The 19,921-nt window shown below is 45.3% G+C and overlaps 1 protein-coding gene across 4 annotated transcripts in view; it reads right to left on the bottom strand.

Moving 5' to 3' along the window:
* Positions 1–3,859: 3,859 nt before the first annotated feature.
* The window catches only part of LOC306982163 (mitogen-activated protein kinase kinase kinase kinase 4-like), a 29,048-nt gene continuing 12,986 nt past the window's right edge, over positions 3,860–19,921 (bottom strand). The window contains exons 13-30 of one of the 4 annotated variants that reach the window (XM_079581975.1): positions 19,790–19,879; positions 17,402–17,545; positions 16,321–16,542; positions 15,519–15,607; positions 14,765–14,889; positions 14,587–14,678; positions 13,464–13,639; positions 12,397–12,514; positions 10,289–10,519; positions 9,634–9,751; positions 8,249–8,419; positions 8,038–8,181; positions 7,791–7,925; positions 7,607–7,707; positions 6,462–6,611; positions 6,235–6,394; positions 5,353–5,492; positions 3,860–4,318 (exon numbers count right to left, since the gene is read on the bottom strand). In XM_079581975.1, the coding sequence (XP_079438101.1) occupies positions 4,235–4,318; positions 5,353–5,492; positions 6,235–6,394; positions 6,462–6,611; positions 7,607–7,707; positions 7,791–7,925; positions 8,038–8,181; positions 8,249–8,419; positions 9,634–9,751; positions 10,289–10,519; positions 12,397–12,514; positions 13,464–13,639; positions 14,587–14,678; positions 14,765–14,889; positions 15,519–15,607; positions 16,321–16,542; positions 17,402–17,545; positions 19,790–19,879 (2,490 nt within the window). In that variant the 3' untranslated portion in view covers positions 3,860–4,234. The remainder of the gene's footprint in view (positions 4,319–5,352; positions 5,493–6,234; positions 6,395–6,461; positions 6,612–7,606; positions 7,708–7,790; positions 7,926–8,037; positions 8,182–8,248; positions 8,420–9,633; positions 9,752–10,288; positions 10,520–12,396; positions 12,515–13,463; positions 13,640–14,586; positions 14,679–14,764; positions 14,890–15,518; positions 15,608–16,320; positions 16,543–17,401; positions 17,546–19,789; positions 19,880–19,921) is intronic. The other 3 variants (XM_079581977.1, XM_079581976.1, XM_079581978.1) reach the window with 3 other exon arrangements.

Raw genomic sequence — 19,921 nt, 5'->3', positions numbered from 1 at the left:
TCACGGCACATTAGTGAATTTGTTCCTTGGTTGTCGGCCATTTTGGATGACAGCCCGCGAAGATATAGATTTTTCACATTGTACAAAATCTATAAGCGTTTATCAGAACGACCTAATTTGGGTGGAAATTAATCCTGAGAAATGGAACTTTAAAAGTTATCCAGATTACGGTACTTTTTATAATGCTACATATTTATGCAACAAAGCCACAACCTGTACAAAGTATTTTGAAATTTTTCATTAAAATACGTCTCCCGTTACAACATACAGAGCGATACAGATCATTTATTCTTTCATTCTTATATTCATCTATTCTAGTAAATTCTCTCGTTTGAAAAAAAAGACCAACAGAAAAATGTTAAATTACGTCAGATTTTATTAAATGGAAAAAAGACCTTGAGGAAAATACAGTAATTCCCATAGTCACACACAGAGGGGCCACGATTTCGCTTCCTGTTTCGCAAACGTTTAAAAAGAAAAGTACAAAAAAGAGGAGTACAAAAAAACCGGGAGCCCTAAAGTAACCATAAATATTTCGGTGCACAAAAACTGTAAACAAGAAAACGTGGTGCTTCTTACAATAAAAACCAGCTGCAGTCACGCATTTTTCTGAGGGCGGTAAAAAATCTAAAAACTAATCGTCGGAGTTTTAAAAAATATGCCATTTGGTTAACACTGTCCAGTAGATTTGGCCTTCAAAATAAGAGCGGTAGGTAGGTAGGTAAGGTAGGTAAGCAGGAAGGTGCGCCTTCAAAACAAGAGGTTACAATTGATGGCAGAGAAGGCACGGACCTGGAAAAGGAATCAACAAAAGGGAAATATAACCGAGGATTTTCAAAGTAAAACCCCCAAAAACAGGTCCATATTTTGAGTCCATTCATTTGTATATTATGAATAGCACCGGAGTTTAACTGACCTTTCGCCAAAGCCCCGCCCCCTTAGCGACTGTTGGCAACCGGAACCGAGCTTTACCCAAATCTAAAAGCATCTTGACTGGAGGGCAGCAGTGTAAAGCTTCATTTGAAAGCTAAGGCCTACAAGGCTGACCGAAACTTTCCTTTCGAAAGCAGGTACCGAAAAATAAAGTTAAATCTTTATGTTCACGTTTTGATGCTGTTGGTCATATAAAATAAATAAGGGGAAAATGAAAAAGGGGGAAAAATTGGGAACAAGTAGTTGGAAAATTGGGGTAAAATTTGGAAAAAATATTGTTGGAAAAAACAGGAAAAATGTGCGTGAAAAATTTAAAAAAAAATTGAGAAAAAATTTAAAAAAATACAGAAAAATTGACAAAAACGAGTGGAGAAAATGAAGAATTTGGGGCAAAATTGGGAGAGAAAAAAGTTGAAAATTTGGGGCAAAATTAGGGGGAAATGAGTGAAATTCTGCGGAAAAAATAGGAAAAATTAAACTGGTAAAAAAACAAAACAACCTCAAACAAATGATACACATGTAAAAGAAAAGAAATGGAAGTAAAAGGAATAAATAAACATTATTCTGTTTTCTGGTTCTATATGACACTTCAGTATCGGTATCGAAAACCAAGTATCGTTGAAGTCCTGGTATCGAAACAAAACGTCCCAGCCCCAGCCCTCGTAATGAGCCTCATTATCATCATAAACGAGTCTTACCTTGGCTTACACGTGAGCAGGCGCCGTTTTCAGCCCTTTTCCCGGCGCTGAAAGGGGAAAAACCCACTACACTCTCTATGGCGCTAGATCCGGTCGCTCTGATTGGACAATGTGGCGTTTTTGGGGGCGGGGCTTTTGCGAAAGGTCAATCCTGAAAAGGGGAAATCGCCCCCGTTTCTTTAAACATTTTCAAGCCTCGATAGTTTCGCTGCATGCACGCTTTGTCTCCCTTCGCCGTAGTCTCTAGAAATCCATGCTACGATTGCGGCTTTCGGCTACAGATTCACAGTTAAAAAGGAAAACTTCCTATTTCGCTTTCAATCAATTAACAATATCGTCCAAACGTGATAAATATCGGTTACATCTAGAGAGAAAAGTGGATTGTTTCTCCGGAAGTTCGTGTGCAGCATCCAAGTACATACAGTGCATTGCAAAGACAAGATTTGAGAGATTTTTTTTTTCTTTTTTTCTAGGCAAAGAGGTGCGATATGGAGATAAGATTGGAGTGCGTTTTTTTCCCAGGTTGTAGATGGTTTTTGTACCCTGTATCTGTCGGGTTTTTCATAAAAAGGTCCCTTCACCACGAGAAGAAGGCAAAAAGTGGCAGATTCTTTTGAGTAAAGTGATGGCGGTGTGGGAGTAGTGTTAGCCGGCCTGGAGAGCCACGGTCTCACTCGCGGGACAGGAGAGAATCACCGTAAAACCAGCTGCAACATTTCGACCTGCTGAAGCCACACTGCGGAGCATTTCACACAATAAATAGCTTCAAAACGAGATACATTTATCAATTTGAAGCATCTGGATTACCAACATAAATATCCACCGTGTTCCTGGAGTGGCTCGTGTGGAAACGAGGACGCGAGTTTCTGTTTCACGTCGAGGTTTATTTCAGCATTTCCAGGTGATTTTCTGAACGATCGGCCTCTGTAACATCTGTAAAGTTGTCCTCGTGCAGCTCAGGGACACGTCTCTCTGTTCGAGGCTCCTGGACTAAATCTGGGCTTAAACTGCGACATGTTTGGGGCCATTTTGAACCAACTGTGACCGACTCTCATACGAAGAAAAGCTGAGCTGCACAGAGGTGTTTGACTGTGAAGAGCGACGACACGACGGACCTGCTCACACTGAGGGACACGAGCCTCAGTTTGTGGGAGGCTCTTAGCGGCAACTCTGCTTCTGATTGGACGAGGCAAAGACAGATATTTATGAAATGCACAGTATACAAAACACTACAGACCCTGACTTGAAAAACAAAGCAAAAAAAAAAAAAAAATGTCATTTTTGCTCTATTTAAGTTTGTGTTTACTAGAAAGCAATGTATTTCTGAGTAATCTGTAAAAACTCTGATGGCGGCCATTTTAGGGATAGGTTTGCCTGAGTCCTCCTAGGAACGCCCCCACCTCCAGGACACGCCTCCGAGCTTTCGTCACCAGCCGAGTAACCAACCACTGCTCCTCAGCAGAAGCCCCTCCCCACTGATGCCACAGACAGCGTGTGGAGGGGGCGTGTCTAAAGGCTCAGAGGTTCTTAAAGAGACAGAGGCCTATTTCAAGACATTCACTACAGCCATTTTGAGAGAGACATTTTATACAAGGCAGTTATTCTAATTTACTGCAGTTACAGACCAACAGAAGGTTTGGTCATCATTGTAGTGAGATATAGACTGAATACAGCATAATACCCCCTCTTTACTAAATGAGTTGTTTAAGCCCTAAGTAAAACCTTTGACCTGATTAAACCACAGACGTGTTTCTGTGTAAATGTAACGAGGCTCATAAACTGGAGCTCAGTTTAATCTGCGGATATTCGACAAATCAAGACGAAACAAAAGTGTTTATGCTGCCAGTCCATCCTCTGAGCCTGAAGTGGAGACTTGGGCGACAAGCCCACGGGTCCTCATGTTCCCACAGAGTTTACGTCTCTAAACAGCGATCCACAAACCCCTCCCATCCTTCACGCAAAGGCTCATGGGCCGCAGGAGTAAAGTGGACTGAGTGGGATAAAAATTGGCGAAAAACGTCCTTTAAGTTTCGTAACGTCTGCACATACGCGCCTTTATCCTCGCGGACTTTGGCGGCCGGCGTCATCCACAAAGGAAATGACCTTATTTGGATTACAGAGCGTTGTCGGGGGGATTCCGTGCGTCACGTGGACACCAAACATGTCAGTATTTGTGGGAAACACGAGGGAGGGCGGCCATGTTGGATTTCAGAAAGCTGGTTTGGCACTTTTACGACGGTTTACTTCATCTGGTGACCTGGAATGTTCCGCAGTGTGGCTTTAAGCTCCGGGTGAACCGCGGCTACACCAGGCGCAGTGTTAGTAGTTTAACGAGCAAAATTCTACCTGAATCGACGGGAAACGGCGAGCGGAGTAAAAGTCCAGTCCGAAGAGTCTCGCTCGCTGCCCTTCACGACGACACAGAGTTTTTAAATGACACATCGAGATTAGCCCTGCGTTACAGACAGACAGGGGGCGCTATACTCCCCCCCCCCTCCCTTCTTTCCCCCACCCCCAGACACGTCCACACACACACACACGAGGCCGTCAGAGTCCCAGGCGCGGCGTCCACGTCCTGCTCTTTCAAGTCCGAGTCGGAGGCGTTACCAGCTCATGAGCGACGTGCGGCCCAGAGTCATGAAGTAAACCTGGCTGGCCCCGCCCTGACGCACCGACGCGAAGAACACCTGCAACACACCAGCAACACCCCCGCGGTTAGACAGGCTCTCCCAGAGGGTGCTCCAGAGCACACCTTTAACACCATCTCTGGAGAGAAAATGCAATATTGATCTGAAACAAAACAATCCAAGAGTTTCACTTCACGAAGAAATGAATACATATACGGAACAAAAATATATATATATTTTTTCTGTATAATATTTTTTCCGTAATAATAAACTAGACTTTATAGGACGACGTAGGACAATCACATTGCTCTGCACTCGAGATTAGCACAAATACAGATAAGTAAAGGTACTATAGCCTACACTTAAAGTATCTGGTTTTAAATAACAGTAATCCTGGGCTGTTGGTGTTCCTGTGCTCCTCCCACAGATGCATAGTGTCCAGAACCCAGGCCCCTCCTCACCTTCTGTCTCCTCAGCTCAGCTCACACTGCTCTGGCCCTGGTCTACCTTCAGCCCTGACTTAGTCTGAGTAATACAGCTCATTTTCAGAACATTTTATAGCGCGACAAAACAGAACCACGAAAGTGACTGACTTGTTACTGCTGACTTTGTCCTGATCTCAAGCTGACGCTCCTGATCAATAATGGCAGCTGTGCCGTCCCCGTGTTTCCCCGTTTGAGAAGATGGTACAGCCCATCTCTGTGAGACGTGGGAGTAAAGTAAACTAAGTAAATTCGATAACTTTATGAACGAGCCAGCGCGACATGACTGGATTATTAAAGGGAATGGAAACGAAAGGGACGTCAGCGCCGCCGCGGCTCAGAGGCAGAGGAGGAAAGAAGCGCGATATGTTGAAGTTGTTGAACATTAAAACTGTATTTTCAGCACATGTTGGCTTAGTTGGGCAAATATCAAAGAACAATAAAAGAAACAATACTTAATATTGGGGAGGAAAAAAAGACTGGTCTTGAGAAGGGCACTTAAAGGGGAAAGGGACAGGTGCTCGAGCACCACCTGGGCTCTATCTGTGCACGTCCCTGCCTTCTTGTACTTTAGATTTCGTGTTTCTCTGCAGATTTCAGTGACGGTTTTACCTTGTCGTTGCGCTCGCACAGGAACTTGAGTCTCTGCGCCCTCTTGTGCATGAAGACTCCATCGAGGTGTCCCGTCTCCACCGAGCGGATCTCTATGGCCTTCTCCCCCCAGCCCATGATCTGGTTCGACCTAATGTAGGCTGAGAGAGAAGACAGGGACATATGAGGAGCAGACAGCAGAGGTCAGTGTTTAAGTCTTTAGGCTGAGAGAGAGGACAGGGACATATGAGGACAGGGACATGTGAGGAGCAGACAGCAGAGGTCAGTGTTTAAGTCTTTAGGCTGAGACAGAGGACAGGGACATATGAGGACACAGCAGAGGTCAGTGTTTAAGTCTTTAGGCTGAGAGAGAGGACAGGGACGTATGAGGAGCAGACAGCAGAGGTCAGTGTTTAAGTCTTTAGGCTGAGAGAGAGGACAGGGACATATGAGGAGCAGACAGCAGAGGTCAGTGTTTAAGTCTTTAGGCTGAGAGAGAGGACAGGGACATATGAGGACAGGGACATGTGAGGAGCAGACAGCAGAGGTCAGTGTTTAAGTCTTTAGGCTGAGAGAGAGGACAGGGACGTATGAGGAGCAGACAGCAGAGGTCAGTGTTTAAGTCTTTAGGCTGAGAGAGAGGACAGGGACATATGAGGAGCAGACAGCAGAGGTCAGTGTTTAAGTCTTTAGGCTGAGAGAGAAGACAGGGACATATGAGGACACAGCAGAGGTCAGTGTTTAAGTCTTTAGGCTGAGAGAGAGGACAGGGACATATGAGGAGCTGACAGCAGAGGTCAGTGTTTAAGTCTTTAGGCTGAGACAGAGGACAGGGACATATGAGGACACAGCAGAAGCAGTAGAGGTCAGAGTCTTTGTCCTTTAGTGTTTAGTGGTTCGTACCGACAGAGGTGGGCATCTCGCCCCACTGCAGCACCACGTCTTTGGTGATGCGCCCGTACGTGTTCACGTAGACGCCCTCGTCCTCGTAGCAGACCAGCAGCTCGATGCCGTCCGTGTTGGGCAGGATGATGATGGCGTGGCACTGGATGTGAGTCTGGATCTGTGGGAAACAGGGGAGTCAGTTTCTGAGCGTGCTGGGGTTTGGCGTGAGCGGCGGCGGCGCGTACATGCGTGGGCAGGTAGATGTCGTACACGGCGCCCGAGTCCACGTCCACGGCGTGAAACCCGGACACGGAGCCGTAAATGACCTTCAGGCGCTGGCCCTCCTCCACCGTCAGGTCCACCAGGAGAGGCTTGTGGACCAGGTCTCCGAACGACTGCAGCAGAGGAGACACGGGTCAGACGGAGCTGAATGATTTAACACCAATAATAATAATAATAATAATAATAATAATAATAATAATAATAATAATAATAATGATAATGCCGGACACTTCTCTGAGCGCTGCACTGATGTACAATAATCACAGAATCTACATAATGGACAGAGCCAGCTTTACATGTGTGGTTTCATTTTGTGATGTATTAGTAGAACTGGGAGCAACAACAACAACATGTTACTTTTCCTTTTCCTTCCATTTCTTTTGCATTTGTAGCATTTGTTTGAAGTGGAAAAAACATTATGTTTCCTTTAACAAAAGGGCAGAAAAACACTTTCAACTTTTATTATTTTTTTCCACCATTTTTAACCTTTTTTTTTTCACGTTTCCCCCCAAATGTAATTTTTTTTCCCTAAATTTTTTCCCTAAAATTCCCCAAATGTTTTGTGTTTTTTCAATTTTGTCCAAATTTTGTCCAAGTTAAGTTCAGTTTTAGCCCAAGTTTAGTTCAGGTTTAGTCCAGTTTCGGTCCATGTTTAGTCCAAATTCAGTCTGGTTTTAGTCCAAATTTTGTCAAGTTTTTGTCCAAATTTTGTCAAGTTTTTGTCCAAATTTCATTCAAATTCAGTCCAGTTTTGGTCCAGTTTTGGTCCAGTTTTGGTCCAGTTTTGGTCGTTAGTCCAGTGTTAGTCCAGTGTTAGTCCAGTGTTAGTCCAGTGTTAGTCCAGTGTTAGTCGAGTTTTGGTCCAGTTTTGGCCCAAGTTTTAGTTCAGTTTTGGCCCAAGTTTTAGTCCAGTTTTGGCCCAAGTTTTAGTCCAGTTTTAGTCCAGTTTAGTCCAAATTCAGTCCGGCTTTAGTCCACATAGAGTCCCTGTTGTAGCCCCGCCCCCTCGTTGTAAACGATTGAAATATGAATCCTCATTTTGCCGCGTTGTGACATATGAACCATCACGTCACTGTGTCTGAAAGCTCGGCCGGAGCAGAAGCTTCACCTTGAAAGCCATGAACTTGTGGTAGGGTTTGGGCGCCCAGGCGTAGACCTCCACCGCGTTCTTCAGAGCCAGCACCAAGAACTTGATCCTCTCGTACTTCACTGGAATTTCACAGCAGAGCATTATTATTAACTTCCTGTCTGTATGTCCCGCCCCCCTCCCCCCGTCTGGCTCTGGGACTGACCGACTTTGTAGTGCACGCAGCCCTCCAGGTCGCCCACGTTCACCCAGCCCTGCTTCTTCTCCACCTCGGGGTCGTTGTGGAGGATCTTGTTCCGCAGCCACGACAGGTAGTAAACGCGCAGCTTGTTCTTCTTCCCTGTGGACGGACAGACGGGTTACTCCTCGTTACTCCTGGTTACTCCTGGTTACTCCTGGTTACTCCTGGTTACTCCTGGTTACTCCTCGTTACATAGGTGATGACGTGGTACCTGAAATGGTGACCAGCACGTTGAGCCCCTCCAGCACGTCCATCTGCTGGATGCGTCTGCGGTTGATCAGAGGGTAGACCTTGCCCTGCCCGCTGCGGTCCAGGAGCATCAGGCCGCTCTCCGTGCCCACCAGCAGGTTCACCCCTACACATTCACAGACGTTAGTGCGGCTCTCGCCCCTCTTGTACATGTTTTGTGTGGGCGTACTGACCCCAGAGCGCGGCGCAGAGGATCTCCGAGTTGAACCTCTTCTTGTACTTGCGGATCTCGGGCGTGTCGCTGGGCGGCCGCGTGTTCACCGGGTTCACGTTGACCACGGAGCCTTTTCGGGACGGGTCGGCCCTCAGCTGCTCCGCCAGGCGCCCGTCCGGCCCGAACGCCGCTGAGGAGACGAGGGGCGGCTCGTTACTGCGTTACAGCGGACTCATGCATGTAAACACGCCACGCCGGAGTGTCCAACACTCGCAAACACTCTCACTCAGCCCGGCCTATTGTACATGTTTAAACTGAGACCAAACACTTCATGCACATCTGGGAACACATCTGTTTATTATTTATACAAGTTACAAGGTTTGTTTAAGTTTCATGTTGCTCGATTGACCAATAAAATTCCTAGTTGTGAACCTTCATAACTATGGCCAATAAAAACTATTCGGATTGTGATGAAAATAAACACAGGACACTAGCGCTGCTGCTGAAGCCGTGGGCACAAGAACTTCGCAACAGTTCAGGTTAACTCATCATTTTTAAGTTTTAGATCCAATTTTGCCCGGTTTTGGTCAAACATTTGCAGATTTAAGTTGCATTCACAACATTTCATCTCCGTACCTCCCCAGGTCGTCGAGGCACCTGCCTTTGACGAAGAACTATATTGGTGTTGATTATCTTTGAGGATGATGTCCAGTTTACATTGTACTTGTTGTATTTTCTTTTTATAATGTATTTTATGTCTGTTGTTTGTCATATTGACACTACTTTTGTAAATGTCTTTTTAACAAGGACCCAAGGAAGACTAGCTGTAAAGCACAGCTAATGGGATCCTAATAATAAACTAAACTAAACTTTGACACCCAGTCCTCTCTGCACCGGGACCTCTCTGCACCGGGACCTCTCTGCACCGGGACCTCTCTGCGGGAGAGTGGCCCACGCCGATCCCCGACAGGGTGGCATTCGGGCACTCGAGCAACCACACCACGCAGGCAGTTGCTGGTCCCTCCCTCAGGAGGTGTTCTGGGCATGTCCTACAGGGAGGAGGCCCAGACCCAGGACACGCTGGAGGGACATGTCTCTGTGGCCTGGTGTCACATCAGAGCCCCCCCAGAACTGCTGGAGGAGGTCTGTGTGGTCTGGGCAGCTCAGGCTGCCTCCATGACCCGGCCCCGTGATCTGAGCTGGAGCAGGAGTGACACGACTCACGGGGGAAACTCAGGTTTGGAAAGAAATGTCCAAACGTTTTCCCTGATCATTGTTTAGAAGTGCTGGATTCACAAACCTGACACACTTATGGCTGAAACAGTCATGTGACGGTGGTTCATACGCGCTGAGAGAGAAGACTCTGAACTCTGTCAGTTTTTGTTTCCATACGGAGATATTCACCCATGTTGTTGAGCGAGCTGGCGGCGGACGGCGAGATCTGCAGCAGCCGCGGGTCGATGAACGGCGTGAAGGACGAGGACGACTTGTGCTTGGACATGGAGCTGTTCTCGGACTGCGACTGAAACAAGACAGACATTTACAAACGGCGCTTCGTTCAGGCGGGACGGTTAGAAGGTTAGAGCGAGGTTAAAACGAGGTTAAAACCTGCAAAAGATTAGAGACGGAGAAGCTGGAGGAAGTTAGAGCCAAACACCAGGACCACCATTATTTAACAAAACCTCTTCACACAAATGGACAAACCGCTGCAGGTTAGAAACAGGATTTAACTCGACTTCTCCAGGTATTTCTCTAAACATTTGTTTTGATGAACTTGAGAGAAACAAAACGTGAGCGAGGTTTGCCATTTTGTAAAGGAGTTTTTGTCCAAGATTTAAAAAGCACTTCACGACTTTCAGATTCAAAAACAGGCGGAAAGACCCCTTAAAGAAACAGGCCTGAGACCAGGTTAGTGTGAGGCTCCAGCAGCGAGTCCATGCAGTGAGCCCGTCCACCAGCAGGGGGGGCGAGGAGAGGGTTAGCGGCAGGTCGAGCGTTAATGATGGAGAGATGAAGAGGAGGAGATACGACTGCCTGTGGGGGGCGCTGCGGGACGTACCTCCAGGAGCTGTAAGAGGGAGGGGCTGAGGTGGGATGAGGGGGAGGGGAATGAGGGGGCGGGGCCTGCGGGGGGGGAGGCGTGGCTCTGCTGGATGAGGTCGGGCAGGTGCGGCTGGTGAGCGCGAGCCCCGAAGCCGCCGTTCTTGTCCAGGAGCAGGAGCGGGGCGGGCGGAGGGGGCCCCGGCGGAGGAGGAGCCGAGGCCGGGGGCCGCGCCGGGCTCTGCTGGGTCTGAGGAGGAGAGAGGGGGGAGGCAGGGGGCGCCGGGGAGCGGGGGGGTCCAGACGGTTCATGAGATACACACTGCGAAGTCAAGGGTTAGTCAAAGCTTCCTACAAGTACACGGAGCTCAAAGTATTTGTTACATTACTCGAGTAAAAGTACAGATACTACCAGGGCTGCGGAAGCTTCAATACTTCAACTTCCAAGTGGATTAAAGGGACTTCATGGGAAACACACTTTAAAGTCGCTTCTTTACATAAACTGAGGCATAAACATTTGGTTTGGTTATTGGATTTCATTCGATTCACATCACAAGGGCCCGATTCATTTTGATTTTGATTCAGATAAGTATATATAAGTATATATATAAGTACTGTATGTCACGCAGAACCAATTTGACTTGGATATGGAAGACATTCTCAGAAGAACCAATACTGCAAATACAAACTAGCTCTGTCTTTTAGCATAAATATGAATGTTTATATAGAGAATTGAACCCAATGCAGTTACATTAATCATATACCTTTATTCACCATGACCAAAACAAACATGCAAACAGTCACGATAATCGATTTAAAAGATGAATTAAACCCATTTGACAATTATATAGTACAGGGGATCTGCAGAGTTGGACAAGTCAAATTTAAGACTTTTTAAGACCTTTTTAAGACACAAAATCTCCAAAATAAGACCTGTTTTTGAACACGCAATATATAAATGGACTGTAAAGAAAATCACTGTCACAAAAATCCAAGAGTCAAACTGATGTTTCTGATTTCACAGTGGGATGTTTTATCAACCATTCAAGTTTGAACCTTATCCCATCATAAGAATATTGAGATTGAATAATGACTCACAATTATCGACTGAATGAAAGAAAACAACAGATATTTAGTTTGTGTATTTAAAATGCTTTGTAAGACTTGAGCTGGTAAAACATTCACTGTTTCTAAAAATAAAAGCAGCTTTTCCACTCGTTTGCAAAGAACAAAACACTGTCAACTTTACAACTCATTAATGATCATAATTATTTTAATGATATTATTATTAGGCCAGAATCTAGTCTGGGTTTGATGTTTTCTAAACTTGTTTGTCAGATGTTTTGATGAACAAAGTGAGAAACGTGTTTCTAAAGTAACAGGACTTTCTCTTTCCTTCTGTCCCTGAGCAGAGGAGCGTTCGCTTTGTGTTTCCCAACATTTGGACAAACTTTATTGTGAATGACGCCGTTCATGACCTTGAGTTGGATATTTACAGTGAAGGATTATCTCCACGTTGTTTCATATTGGACGTATCTTTCCCCGACAGCAGCATTACGGATCCATCAGCCACACCTCATCATGTTCTGGATCCTAAACTCTGCTGACTAAATTGTGCGCAAATAATTGGGTCGTTAATTTTTAAGACCAATTTTAGACTTTTTAAGGCCTTAAGTTTGGATTCTTGAATTTTAGACTTTTTAAGACTTTCTAAGACCCCGCGGATACCCTGATAGTCAAATATCGACCACAGTCTCAAAGACGTGATTATCTCCATGTCTGACACCTGGAGAGGACAGTGGCCGACACAAAGAAGAGCCTTTGGAAACAGAACAGACTCATTCATGTTTGTGTCCATCTTGTGCATAATATCCATAGTGTGTGAAGTATTACATATTGTTTTAAAAGTCTCCGCCCATTCCTCGTACAGTAATGATCCTGATGTGAGTTAGAGCCTGGTGGATTTAGTGATTATAAAATACTTTGCCGTTTGTCTCAGCGCTTTATTAGAAGAGAATTAAGCAGAATGTGGGTTTAGGAACGTTGTGTCACGACCGGGTCCTCGCTCTTCAGTACGAGTCGAGGCTGTGACATGTTTTATGGTTCAAAAACATAACTAGTTCTTACCGGGCGTATGACGAGCGTGCCGTCCTTGTTAGGCTCCGCCTCCGAGTCCTCCACCAGCATGGTCTTGGCCGAGTCGCTCTCTCCGTTGCTGACGCGCCTGAACAAGCCACGGGAAGATCTGACGTCCATAAGGAGTCGCGGTTAAACGGGCGGCGCACATGCAGCAGCCAAGCACAGCCAGAGTTACAGAGTTACTTACAAATCTAAACAAACGCTGAGAACTTCCAAAAGTAAGAGGAAATAACATCGTTTAACCCCTTAACTCCCACCTGAACCGAGCACATTTTCTCCTGTTTGGCTTTACCCCAATCCAAAAGCTTCTGGAAAAAAGGTGAGAAAATAGCAACAAAACTGAGACGAAAACAATGATGGAAATGTGACAAAAAGTGAGAAAACTTTGACAAAAAAGTGACGAAAAATTTATGAAAAAGTGGCAAAAATTGACAACAAAATGACGAAAAAATGACCAAAAATTGACAATTTTTTTTTTACAAAAACTTGATTAAAAATTGACGAAAAAAAAAAAAAAAGTGACAAAAAATGACAAAAATGTGATAAATATTTGACAAAAAATGAAAAAAAAATGAAAAAAAATATGACCAAAACATGACCAAAATGTAACCAAAAAATTAAAAAAATTTAATTAAAAATTGACGAAAAAATTTAAAAAATGACAAAAATGTGACAAAAAATGGCAAAAAAAATGACAAAAATGTGATGCAAATTTGACAAAAAAATGACAAAAATATGACCAAAAAAATGTCCAAAATGTAACAAAAAAGGACAAAAATTTGATAAAAAATTTACGAAAAAATGACAAAAATGTGCCAAAAAATTACAAAAAAGTTACAAAAATGAGTTGAATACCCAACAAAAAAATGATGGAAAAAAAATCTGATGACATGAGGAAAAAGATCCTCTCGGTTCGGGCGGGAGTTAAGAGGTTAACTTCAAATGTCCCATCGTGACAGAAGCAGCTGGATATAAGTGTGTGTTCTGGTGTAACATGCACTAAAAGCAGCTTGAGCCCCACTGCCCCCCCCACACGGCTCGACCCTCCCTCGTACCCCAGCCGTGAGTCCTCGTTCCCGGACGTGGACTCGTCTCCCGCCTCCTGCTCCACCTCCTCCTCCTCCTCTTCGTCGGTGGTGCCCGAGTCTTCGCTGGAGGAGGAGTAGTCCGTGACTTTGTGCGGCGGCCGGTCGTCCACGGCTCGCAGCTCCTTCGCCAGCGCCGTCAGGTCCTGGAAGATCAACAACAGAGTGAGCTTTATACTGCCAGGTCCCGGAAGAGGAGGGGAGTGACCAGGAGCCATGCAGTGGGTTTGAGGAGGCACCACATGCTGCAGTCGCTCAGACCTGGGGGAGGAGGTCCTGTAGAGCCGAGCGGGAACAGGGGAACGAGCTTTACATAAATATAAAGTTCATTATGGGCTTCATTCAGCAACGCTTTAATACAAAAGCAAAACGCTGCAGGTGAATAAGGCATAAAACTAAATGTAGATATACTGATATAAATGTGGGGAAAAATGTGTTGCTTTCTGTCATTGTTTTCATAAAGAAATAAGGCAATTTATACATAAAAATCACAAGGATTGCTCAGAAGGATTTTGGATCTTAGGGAATGAGAAAATATGTCTCTTTCACTTGAAATCACACAAGATCATCTGATTGAAGAGAAATAAGTTCAAGAGGTTGTATCTTTATTCAAGACTGGACCAAATTGACCCAAGATTTAACCTTAATTCAAGTCATTTCTTCCTTGAGATGAATGTTCTTTATCCAATATAGAGGAGAAAAGAGGAGTGTGTGAAGTGTGGCTATACGTGGACACCAAACATGTATTTTGAGATGTTGGATAAATCTCTGGCTCTAAAGAGAATAAACATCGTAAAGGAAGAGTTTGGTCTGTTTTTTTACTCCGTGTGATGTTACAGAGGAAACTGGCTGAGTTGTTTTCCTGTTTCCACCTGCAGCGTCTCGCCTTCAACACTTCAGTGCAAATATAGAGGAAGCCAGGCTTTCAGTGCAAAGACAAAAGCAAATCTCATTCCGTGACGTCGTTTCTTACCACGTCGCCCTGAGAGAGTCCGGGTGGCGGCGAGAGCACGGGGCCACACGACAAACAACCACGTTTAAACCAAAGAGGAGGAGGCGGGACTTTGTAAAGAGGTTAAAGTGGGACACTCACCGCGGGTCGAGTGGGCCGCGCCGAGCCCTTCTCCTCCGCCCTCTTCTGGCTCTCCGGGCGCTGCAGAGGCGAGCCTTCGGACTTCGACGCCGCTGGAAGAAAACATGCGGTCAACACAACACGCACAGCTCGGAGCTTGTAGTAGGAGTAGTAGTTGCAGTATTAGTAGTATGAGTACCCGGCGACTCGCAGCGCGGTCTGAACCCGGGTTGGCCGCTGGCGTTGGACCCGGACGAGCTGCCGCTGCTCGGGCGCGACTGCAGCTTCTCCACGCGGTCCCACAGCGGCCGCGGGTCCACGCCGCTGAAACCAGGAAGAGAGAGGAAATCAGAATAAAAGCGGTAAAGGAGATGAAAACTGTGGCTAACAACAGCAGATACACAGATTTAACAATTATGGGGCTTATCTTCAATGTCAAGAAATGTGGAAGAAATGTGGCAAAAGTAGATTGGGGAAAAAAATGGAGCAAAAAAAATTATGAGCTGGATTTGGGAAAACATTTAAATGTTGGGGGAAAAGGGACAAAAAAAAAAGAGAAAATATTGAACACATGTAGATCTTTTTAAAAATATATTTTGAATTAAAAAAAGAAAGAAAAAAAATACAGGGGAAAAAAATGGGTAAAAATTTTTTTGGGGGGGAAAATGGGGGTAGTTCCTGCAGTAGTGGCCGTAGTAAAGGTATTTGTACCTGTGTAGTTCCTGCAGTAGTGGCAGTAGTAAGAGTATTTGTTCCTGCAGTAGTGGCCGTAGTAAGAATATTTGTACCTGTGTGGTTCCTGCAGTAGTGGCTGTAGTAAAGGTATTTGTACCTGTGTAGTTCCTGCAGTAGTGGCAGTAGTAAAAGTATTTGTTCCTGCAGTAGTGGCCGTAGTAAGAATATTTGTATCTGAGTGGTTCCTGCAGTAGTAAAAGTAGTAAAAGTATTTGTACCTGGGGGGGTTCCTGGCGGCCTGGGCCTGTGGGAGGGGGGACTCTCTTCGGGACAGAACCGGAGACCGAGACGTGGTCCTCACCGGAACCTTCAGGAAATCAACACCAGCGTCAGACAGAAAACTTTTATTTACTTTTTAAAACAACGGCTCACAAGCGACAGCAGCAGCAGGAAGAGGAAAAGTACAAGCCAAAGCAGTCGCAGCAGAGAGGAGCAGATTAAGCCCATTATTTTTGTTTCAGTTTGTGATACAAGCGGATCATTTGGCCGAAACATTACCCTATGATGTTTGAGAAAAGCATTTCGTTGCCATCAGTGTGAAAATGTAATACCTGCCATGTCTCGCTTTAATGCACTATTTTCCTGCCGAAATACCCTGAACTTCCTCCTTGTATCACAAAGACATTTTGGGTCAAATCTGTCCCGATATAGTAAGTGGTCAGTAGTAAAGCGTGAGCAGTCACAGCGAATGAACTTCAGGTGGAGCGAGTGACTTCCGAGTTTCCTGCGCTAGCTCCGTCCGAGTTAGCCTTGCAGGTTAGTCACCAACTTCACCTTTGAAAGCGCGGTGTGAGAAAAGCCGTGGTGTTAGCGAAACAAGTCAAGAAAAACACAACCAACAGAGGCAGAAACAGCTGTTAAAACAACACAGAGGCAGAAACAGCTGTTAAAATAACACAGAGGCAGAAACAGCTGTTAAAAATGGCTCAGAGGCAGAATAAGCTGTAAAAATGGCGGCGTGCGATGGAGCAGACGGCACAGATGGGGAGGAGGAGGAGGGGAGGGCGGGGTCCCACTCACCTTGGGCGGGACCTCCTCGGTGGTGGCGGTGGGCGGGGCTTGGGGCAGGTGGGAAGGGGGCGGGGGTGTGGGCAGGTGGGGCTCCTGGTTTCGGAGGTGTAGCTGCGCGAAGCCGGCGGCCGCGCTCGACTCGCTGAACGACTGGGAGCGTGCGACGGGCGGCGGTGGGCTCGGGGCGCCGCTGTTACTGCTTTTTAGCGCAGCCAGGTGAGACCACTGCACCTGAGGGAGGGAGGGAGGGAGGCGGCGGGGCGTGGCCACAGGTGAGGATAGACATGCGACAAGACGAGGTATGGACTTAAAACTACAACACAAGGAGTTAATGATGGAGTGCAGTTACAAGTTGGATTAACTGAAGTACTTTACAGTGAAATGTGAGGATCTGAGCATCTTTAGGCCTCGTGTTGTACAGAAAACCTTGTCTTTTTACACAAAATCCAAGCATTTTCTAAATAAATGGCAGCAATCTCAACATAGGAGGTACTTGAACACACATCATGGTGTATTCGCACAAATACTGGAAAAACATGTTTCACAATTGATTAGTTTTGGCTGTAATCATTACCTTATTAATTTTGTCGACTAAAATATGAAGTCATAACACTAGTCAAAGAGATATTTTACAGTTTGAAAGAACCGCATATCATTTAAATTCTCTGCCAAAGGAACAGCTCTGTGCTTTGTTCATGTGGGAGAAGCTCCATGAAAAAGGAACAACGGATGCAAACTTTCTGCTGTGCCTTAAATGTTGTGCTACTGTGATTAGCAAAGCAAAGCTAGCTTAGCAATAGCCGTTTCCCGTTTCCTGCCACTTGAAAAACAATCCACGTCTTATTTGGAAGCATTTAGAAAGCATCAAACACTAGTGAAGCCCTTACATTGCCTTACGAGTTGTTAAATGTAGAACAGAGAGACAGAAAGGAGGAATTAATCAAAAACAATGTGCATTAACCGCGTGAACGTAGCTCCAATGCTATTAGTTTAGCGGCTCATACTTCAGCCGTGTGTGAATTGTTCCCTGTTACAAACAAATGGCAGGTGATACTGGGCGTGGTCAGGTGCAGAGGTGGGTGGGGTTTACCTGAGGCTCCATGGGGCGGTGCATGGCGCCCGCCTCAGACTGGCCCCCATTGAAGGCCTCGGTGGAGCGAGGGGGTACGGAGGGTTTGGAAGGGGCCGAGGTCTGAGGGGAACCCTGGATGTTCTTACGGTATCGCTCATCGGCCTGAGAGAGGGGGGAGAGGAGGTTAGGAGACGGGAGAGAGGAGGAGGAGGACGAGGACAAGGGGGCGGCTGCAGGACGGGGAGAATGAGCCTGATGGGACTTTAAGGCGAGACGAAGTTGGAGTGACTCAAAGCGACAAATCGTAAAGAGAGAGTTTGGTCTGTTTTTTACTCTGAAGTTAAAACTAAAATGTTAAGGTCATGTTTTACACCTGCAGCTCCTCGTCTGAACCTATCCAGATATGTTTTGTGCACGCCCCCTTATCCTCACAGGTTTGGACACGACACAAACATTGACACGGTTTAAAACGACAATGGAAGGTCATGCTGGAAACATGGCGGCCAGAGGAGCAGCTGGACAGAGCACATCCTGGAATCGGGAAAGAAGTTGTTGTTGTTGTTAGTGCGGGCCGCAGCCGTCCACATGCACCGCCGCCACTCGCTCCGACAAACCAGGAAGAGAAACAAATGTACAGCTTCACGTCGGTTATTGACCAACAGCGCGGATTTCAACGACTCCAGTGGGTTTAGTCACAAACAGCTCCAAGCAGAAAGAGCAGAGGTCGGCAACAGTCCGAGTCTGATAGTTTAGTTTACCACAGAACGGGACAGACAAAGATGCCCTTCCAGAACAGACGTTTTCAAGTTTATCAGGGCTTAGGGGCAGCACAAATGGAGGCTGACCTAGTCTAGCAAAAGTAGAGGTATGGAAGCGTGTTCAAAAATATATAAAGACAGAATAAAGGAAGAACAAAAAAAAAAAAAATGCAATAAAAAATATAAATAACCACATATTCTGAATGATATAACATTTAGGAAAACTCCACAAATTTCCTACAAAAATAAAATAAAATAAATAAATATAGAACTTTTTTTTTTAAATACAAAAAAACGTAAGAGAAAATATTTAAAAATGTAAAAAATATATTGAATGATATCAAATTTTACAAAACTGTACTAATTTCGTAAAAATAAATTGATTTAGAACAAAATAAATTAAAATATAAAATGAAAATTAATAAATGCTAAAAAATTTGAGTACAAGCTCAAACAATATATATACAAACATTTTTTGTATATTGTTAACATATACAAAAATGAGCAGATAAACTAAGAATAATAAAATATAAATGACAAAAAAATATATAATCTAATCCAATAGACGTGTAAAAAAGGGGAATAATTTATTATAAAAATATCAAGAAAAACATCAAGAAAAACATTTTCGAAAAATTAAATAAAAAAGGCAACATTTAATTAGTGGAACGTTGTTTTCTGTTACTTTAAAATGTGACTTCTGTAAAACCCTCAGCGTCTGTCTCAGATCCATTCACTGACAGTAAAATAAAGCAGGAAACGTTCATATTCTTTGTAAAACAACCCCAGTTTCTTTCATAACGAGCGAAACGAAGCAGAAAGAAGCCAAAGACAGAGCGCAGGCAGGAGGCGGGGCCAGTGCGGCGGTCACCTCTCTGATTGGCTGAGGAGGGTCTTCCGCAGGGAGGGGCTCGGGGGGGTCTTGGTCTGGGGGTTTGGGGCTTTCGGGGCGAGCTAACGGTAACGGGGCGTCTATGACATGCGCCTGGGGGAGGGTGCACGTCTGGCTGAGGCTGGATGAAGAGGAGGGGGAGGAAGGCAGGGTGCTGGTCTTCTCGCTCTCGCCCGTTTTGGACTTGGACTCGTGCTGCAGGGACAGGAGGTAGGCCTGCTCCTGCTGCAGCCGCTTGTGCAGACGCTCCGCTTTCCTCTGCTCCTCCAGCTCGCGCCACTTAAACTCCTGATGCAACCACAGCGTCACAAATCAACTCGTCTAAAAGAGCCAATGCAGCACACCTCCCCTTTAAGAGCAAGTTTAGTCATGGCAAAACAAGCTGGGAGGAATCATCTCTTTGTGGACAAACTAAACCCACAATAAAACCATGTCCAGACGAGTGCACATTCATCCTCCCTTTGAGGTCAAGCTGGTCAAATGTAAAAATATCGGTGTATTTATATTCTTAAGATTTGCAAATAGTACTCAGGGGAAATTATCGATATTCAGAAGCAAAACTTGAGCAAAAAATGATGTACAATTTCAACCAGAAAGCAGGAAAAAGGTACATGTTTAGTCTAATCCGACTAAGATAAGATGGACTTTGGAGTTTGAACTGCATTAGTCTGGACTGAACAGGAAACGGTGCTTCTCCTTCCTCTGTCCTGTGGGAGTAAAGTAGTTGAGTAGTTTGAGTAGTTTGATCGTACTCACCAAGAGCATGGCCTGTTCCCTGAGCAGCTGCTCCTGAAGCTTCTCCAGGTGCCTCTGTTCCTCCTCCAGCTGACGGCGGATATACTCCTGCTGAAATGCACAGCACACGTCACTGCAAAGGCCGTGAAGAGA

This window comes from Gobius niger (genome assembly GCF_951799975.1).
Source record: "Gobius niger genome assembly, chromosome: 23".
Classification (NCBI taxonomy): Eukaryota; Metazoa; Chordata; class Actinopteri; order Gobiiformes; family Gobiidae; genus Gobius; species Gobius niger.
Note: the sequence above shows the minus strand (reverse complement) of the source record. Positions and strands in the feature narration are given on the sequence as shown.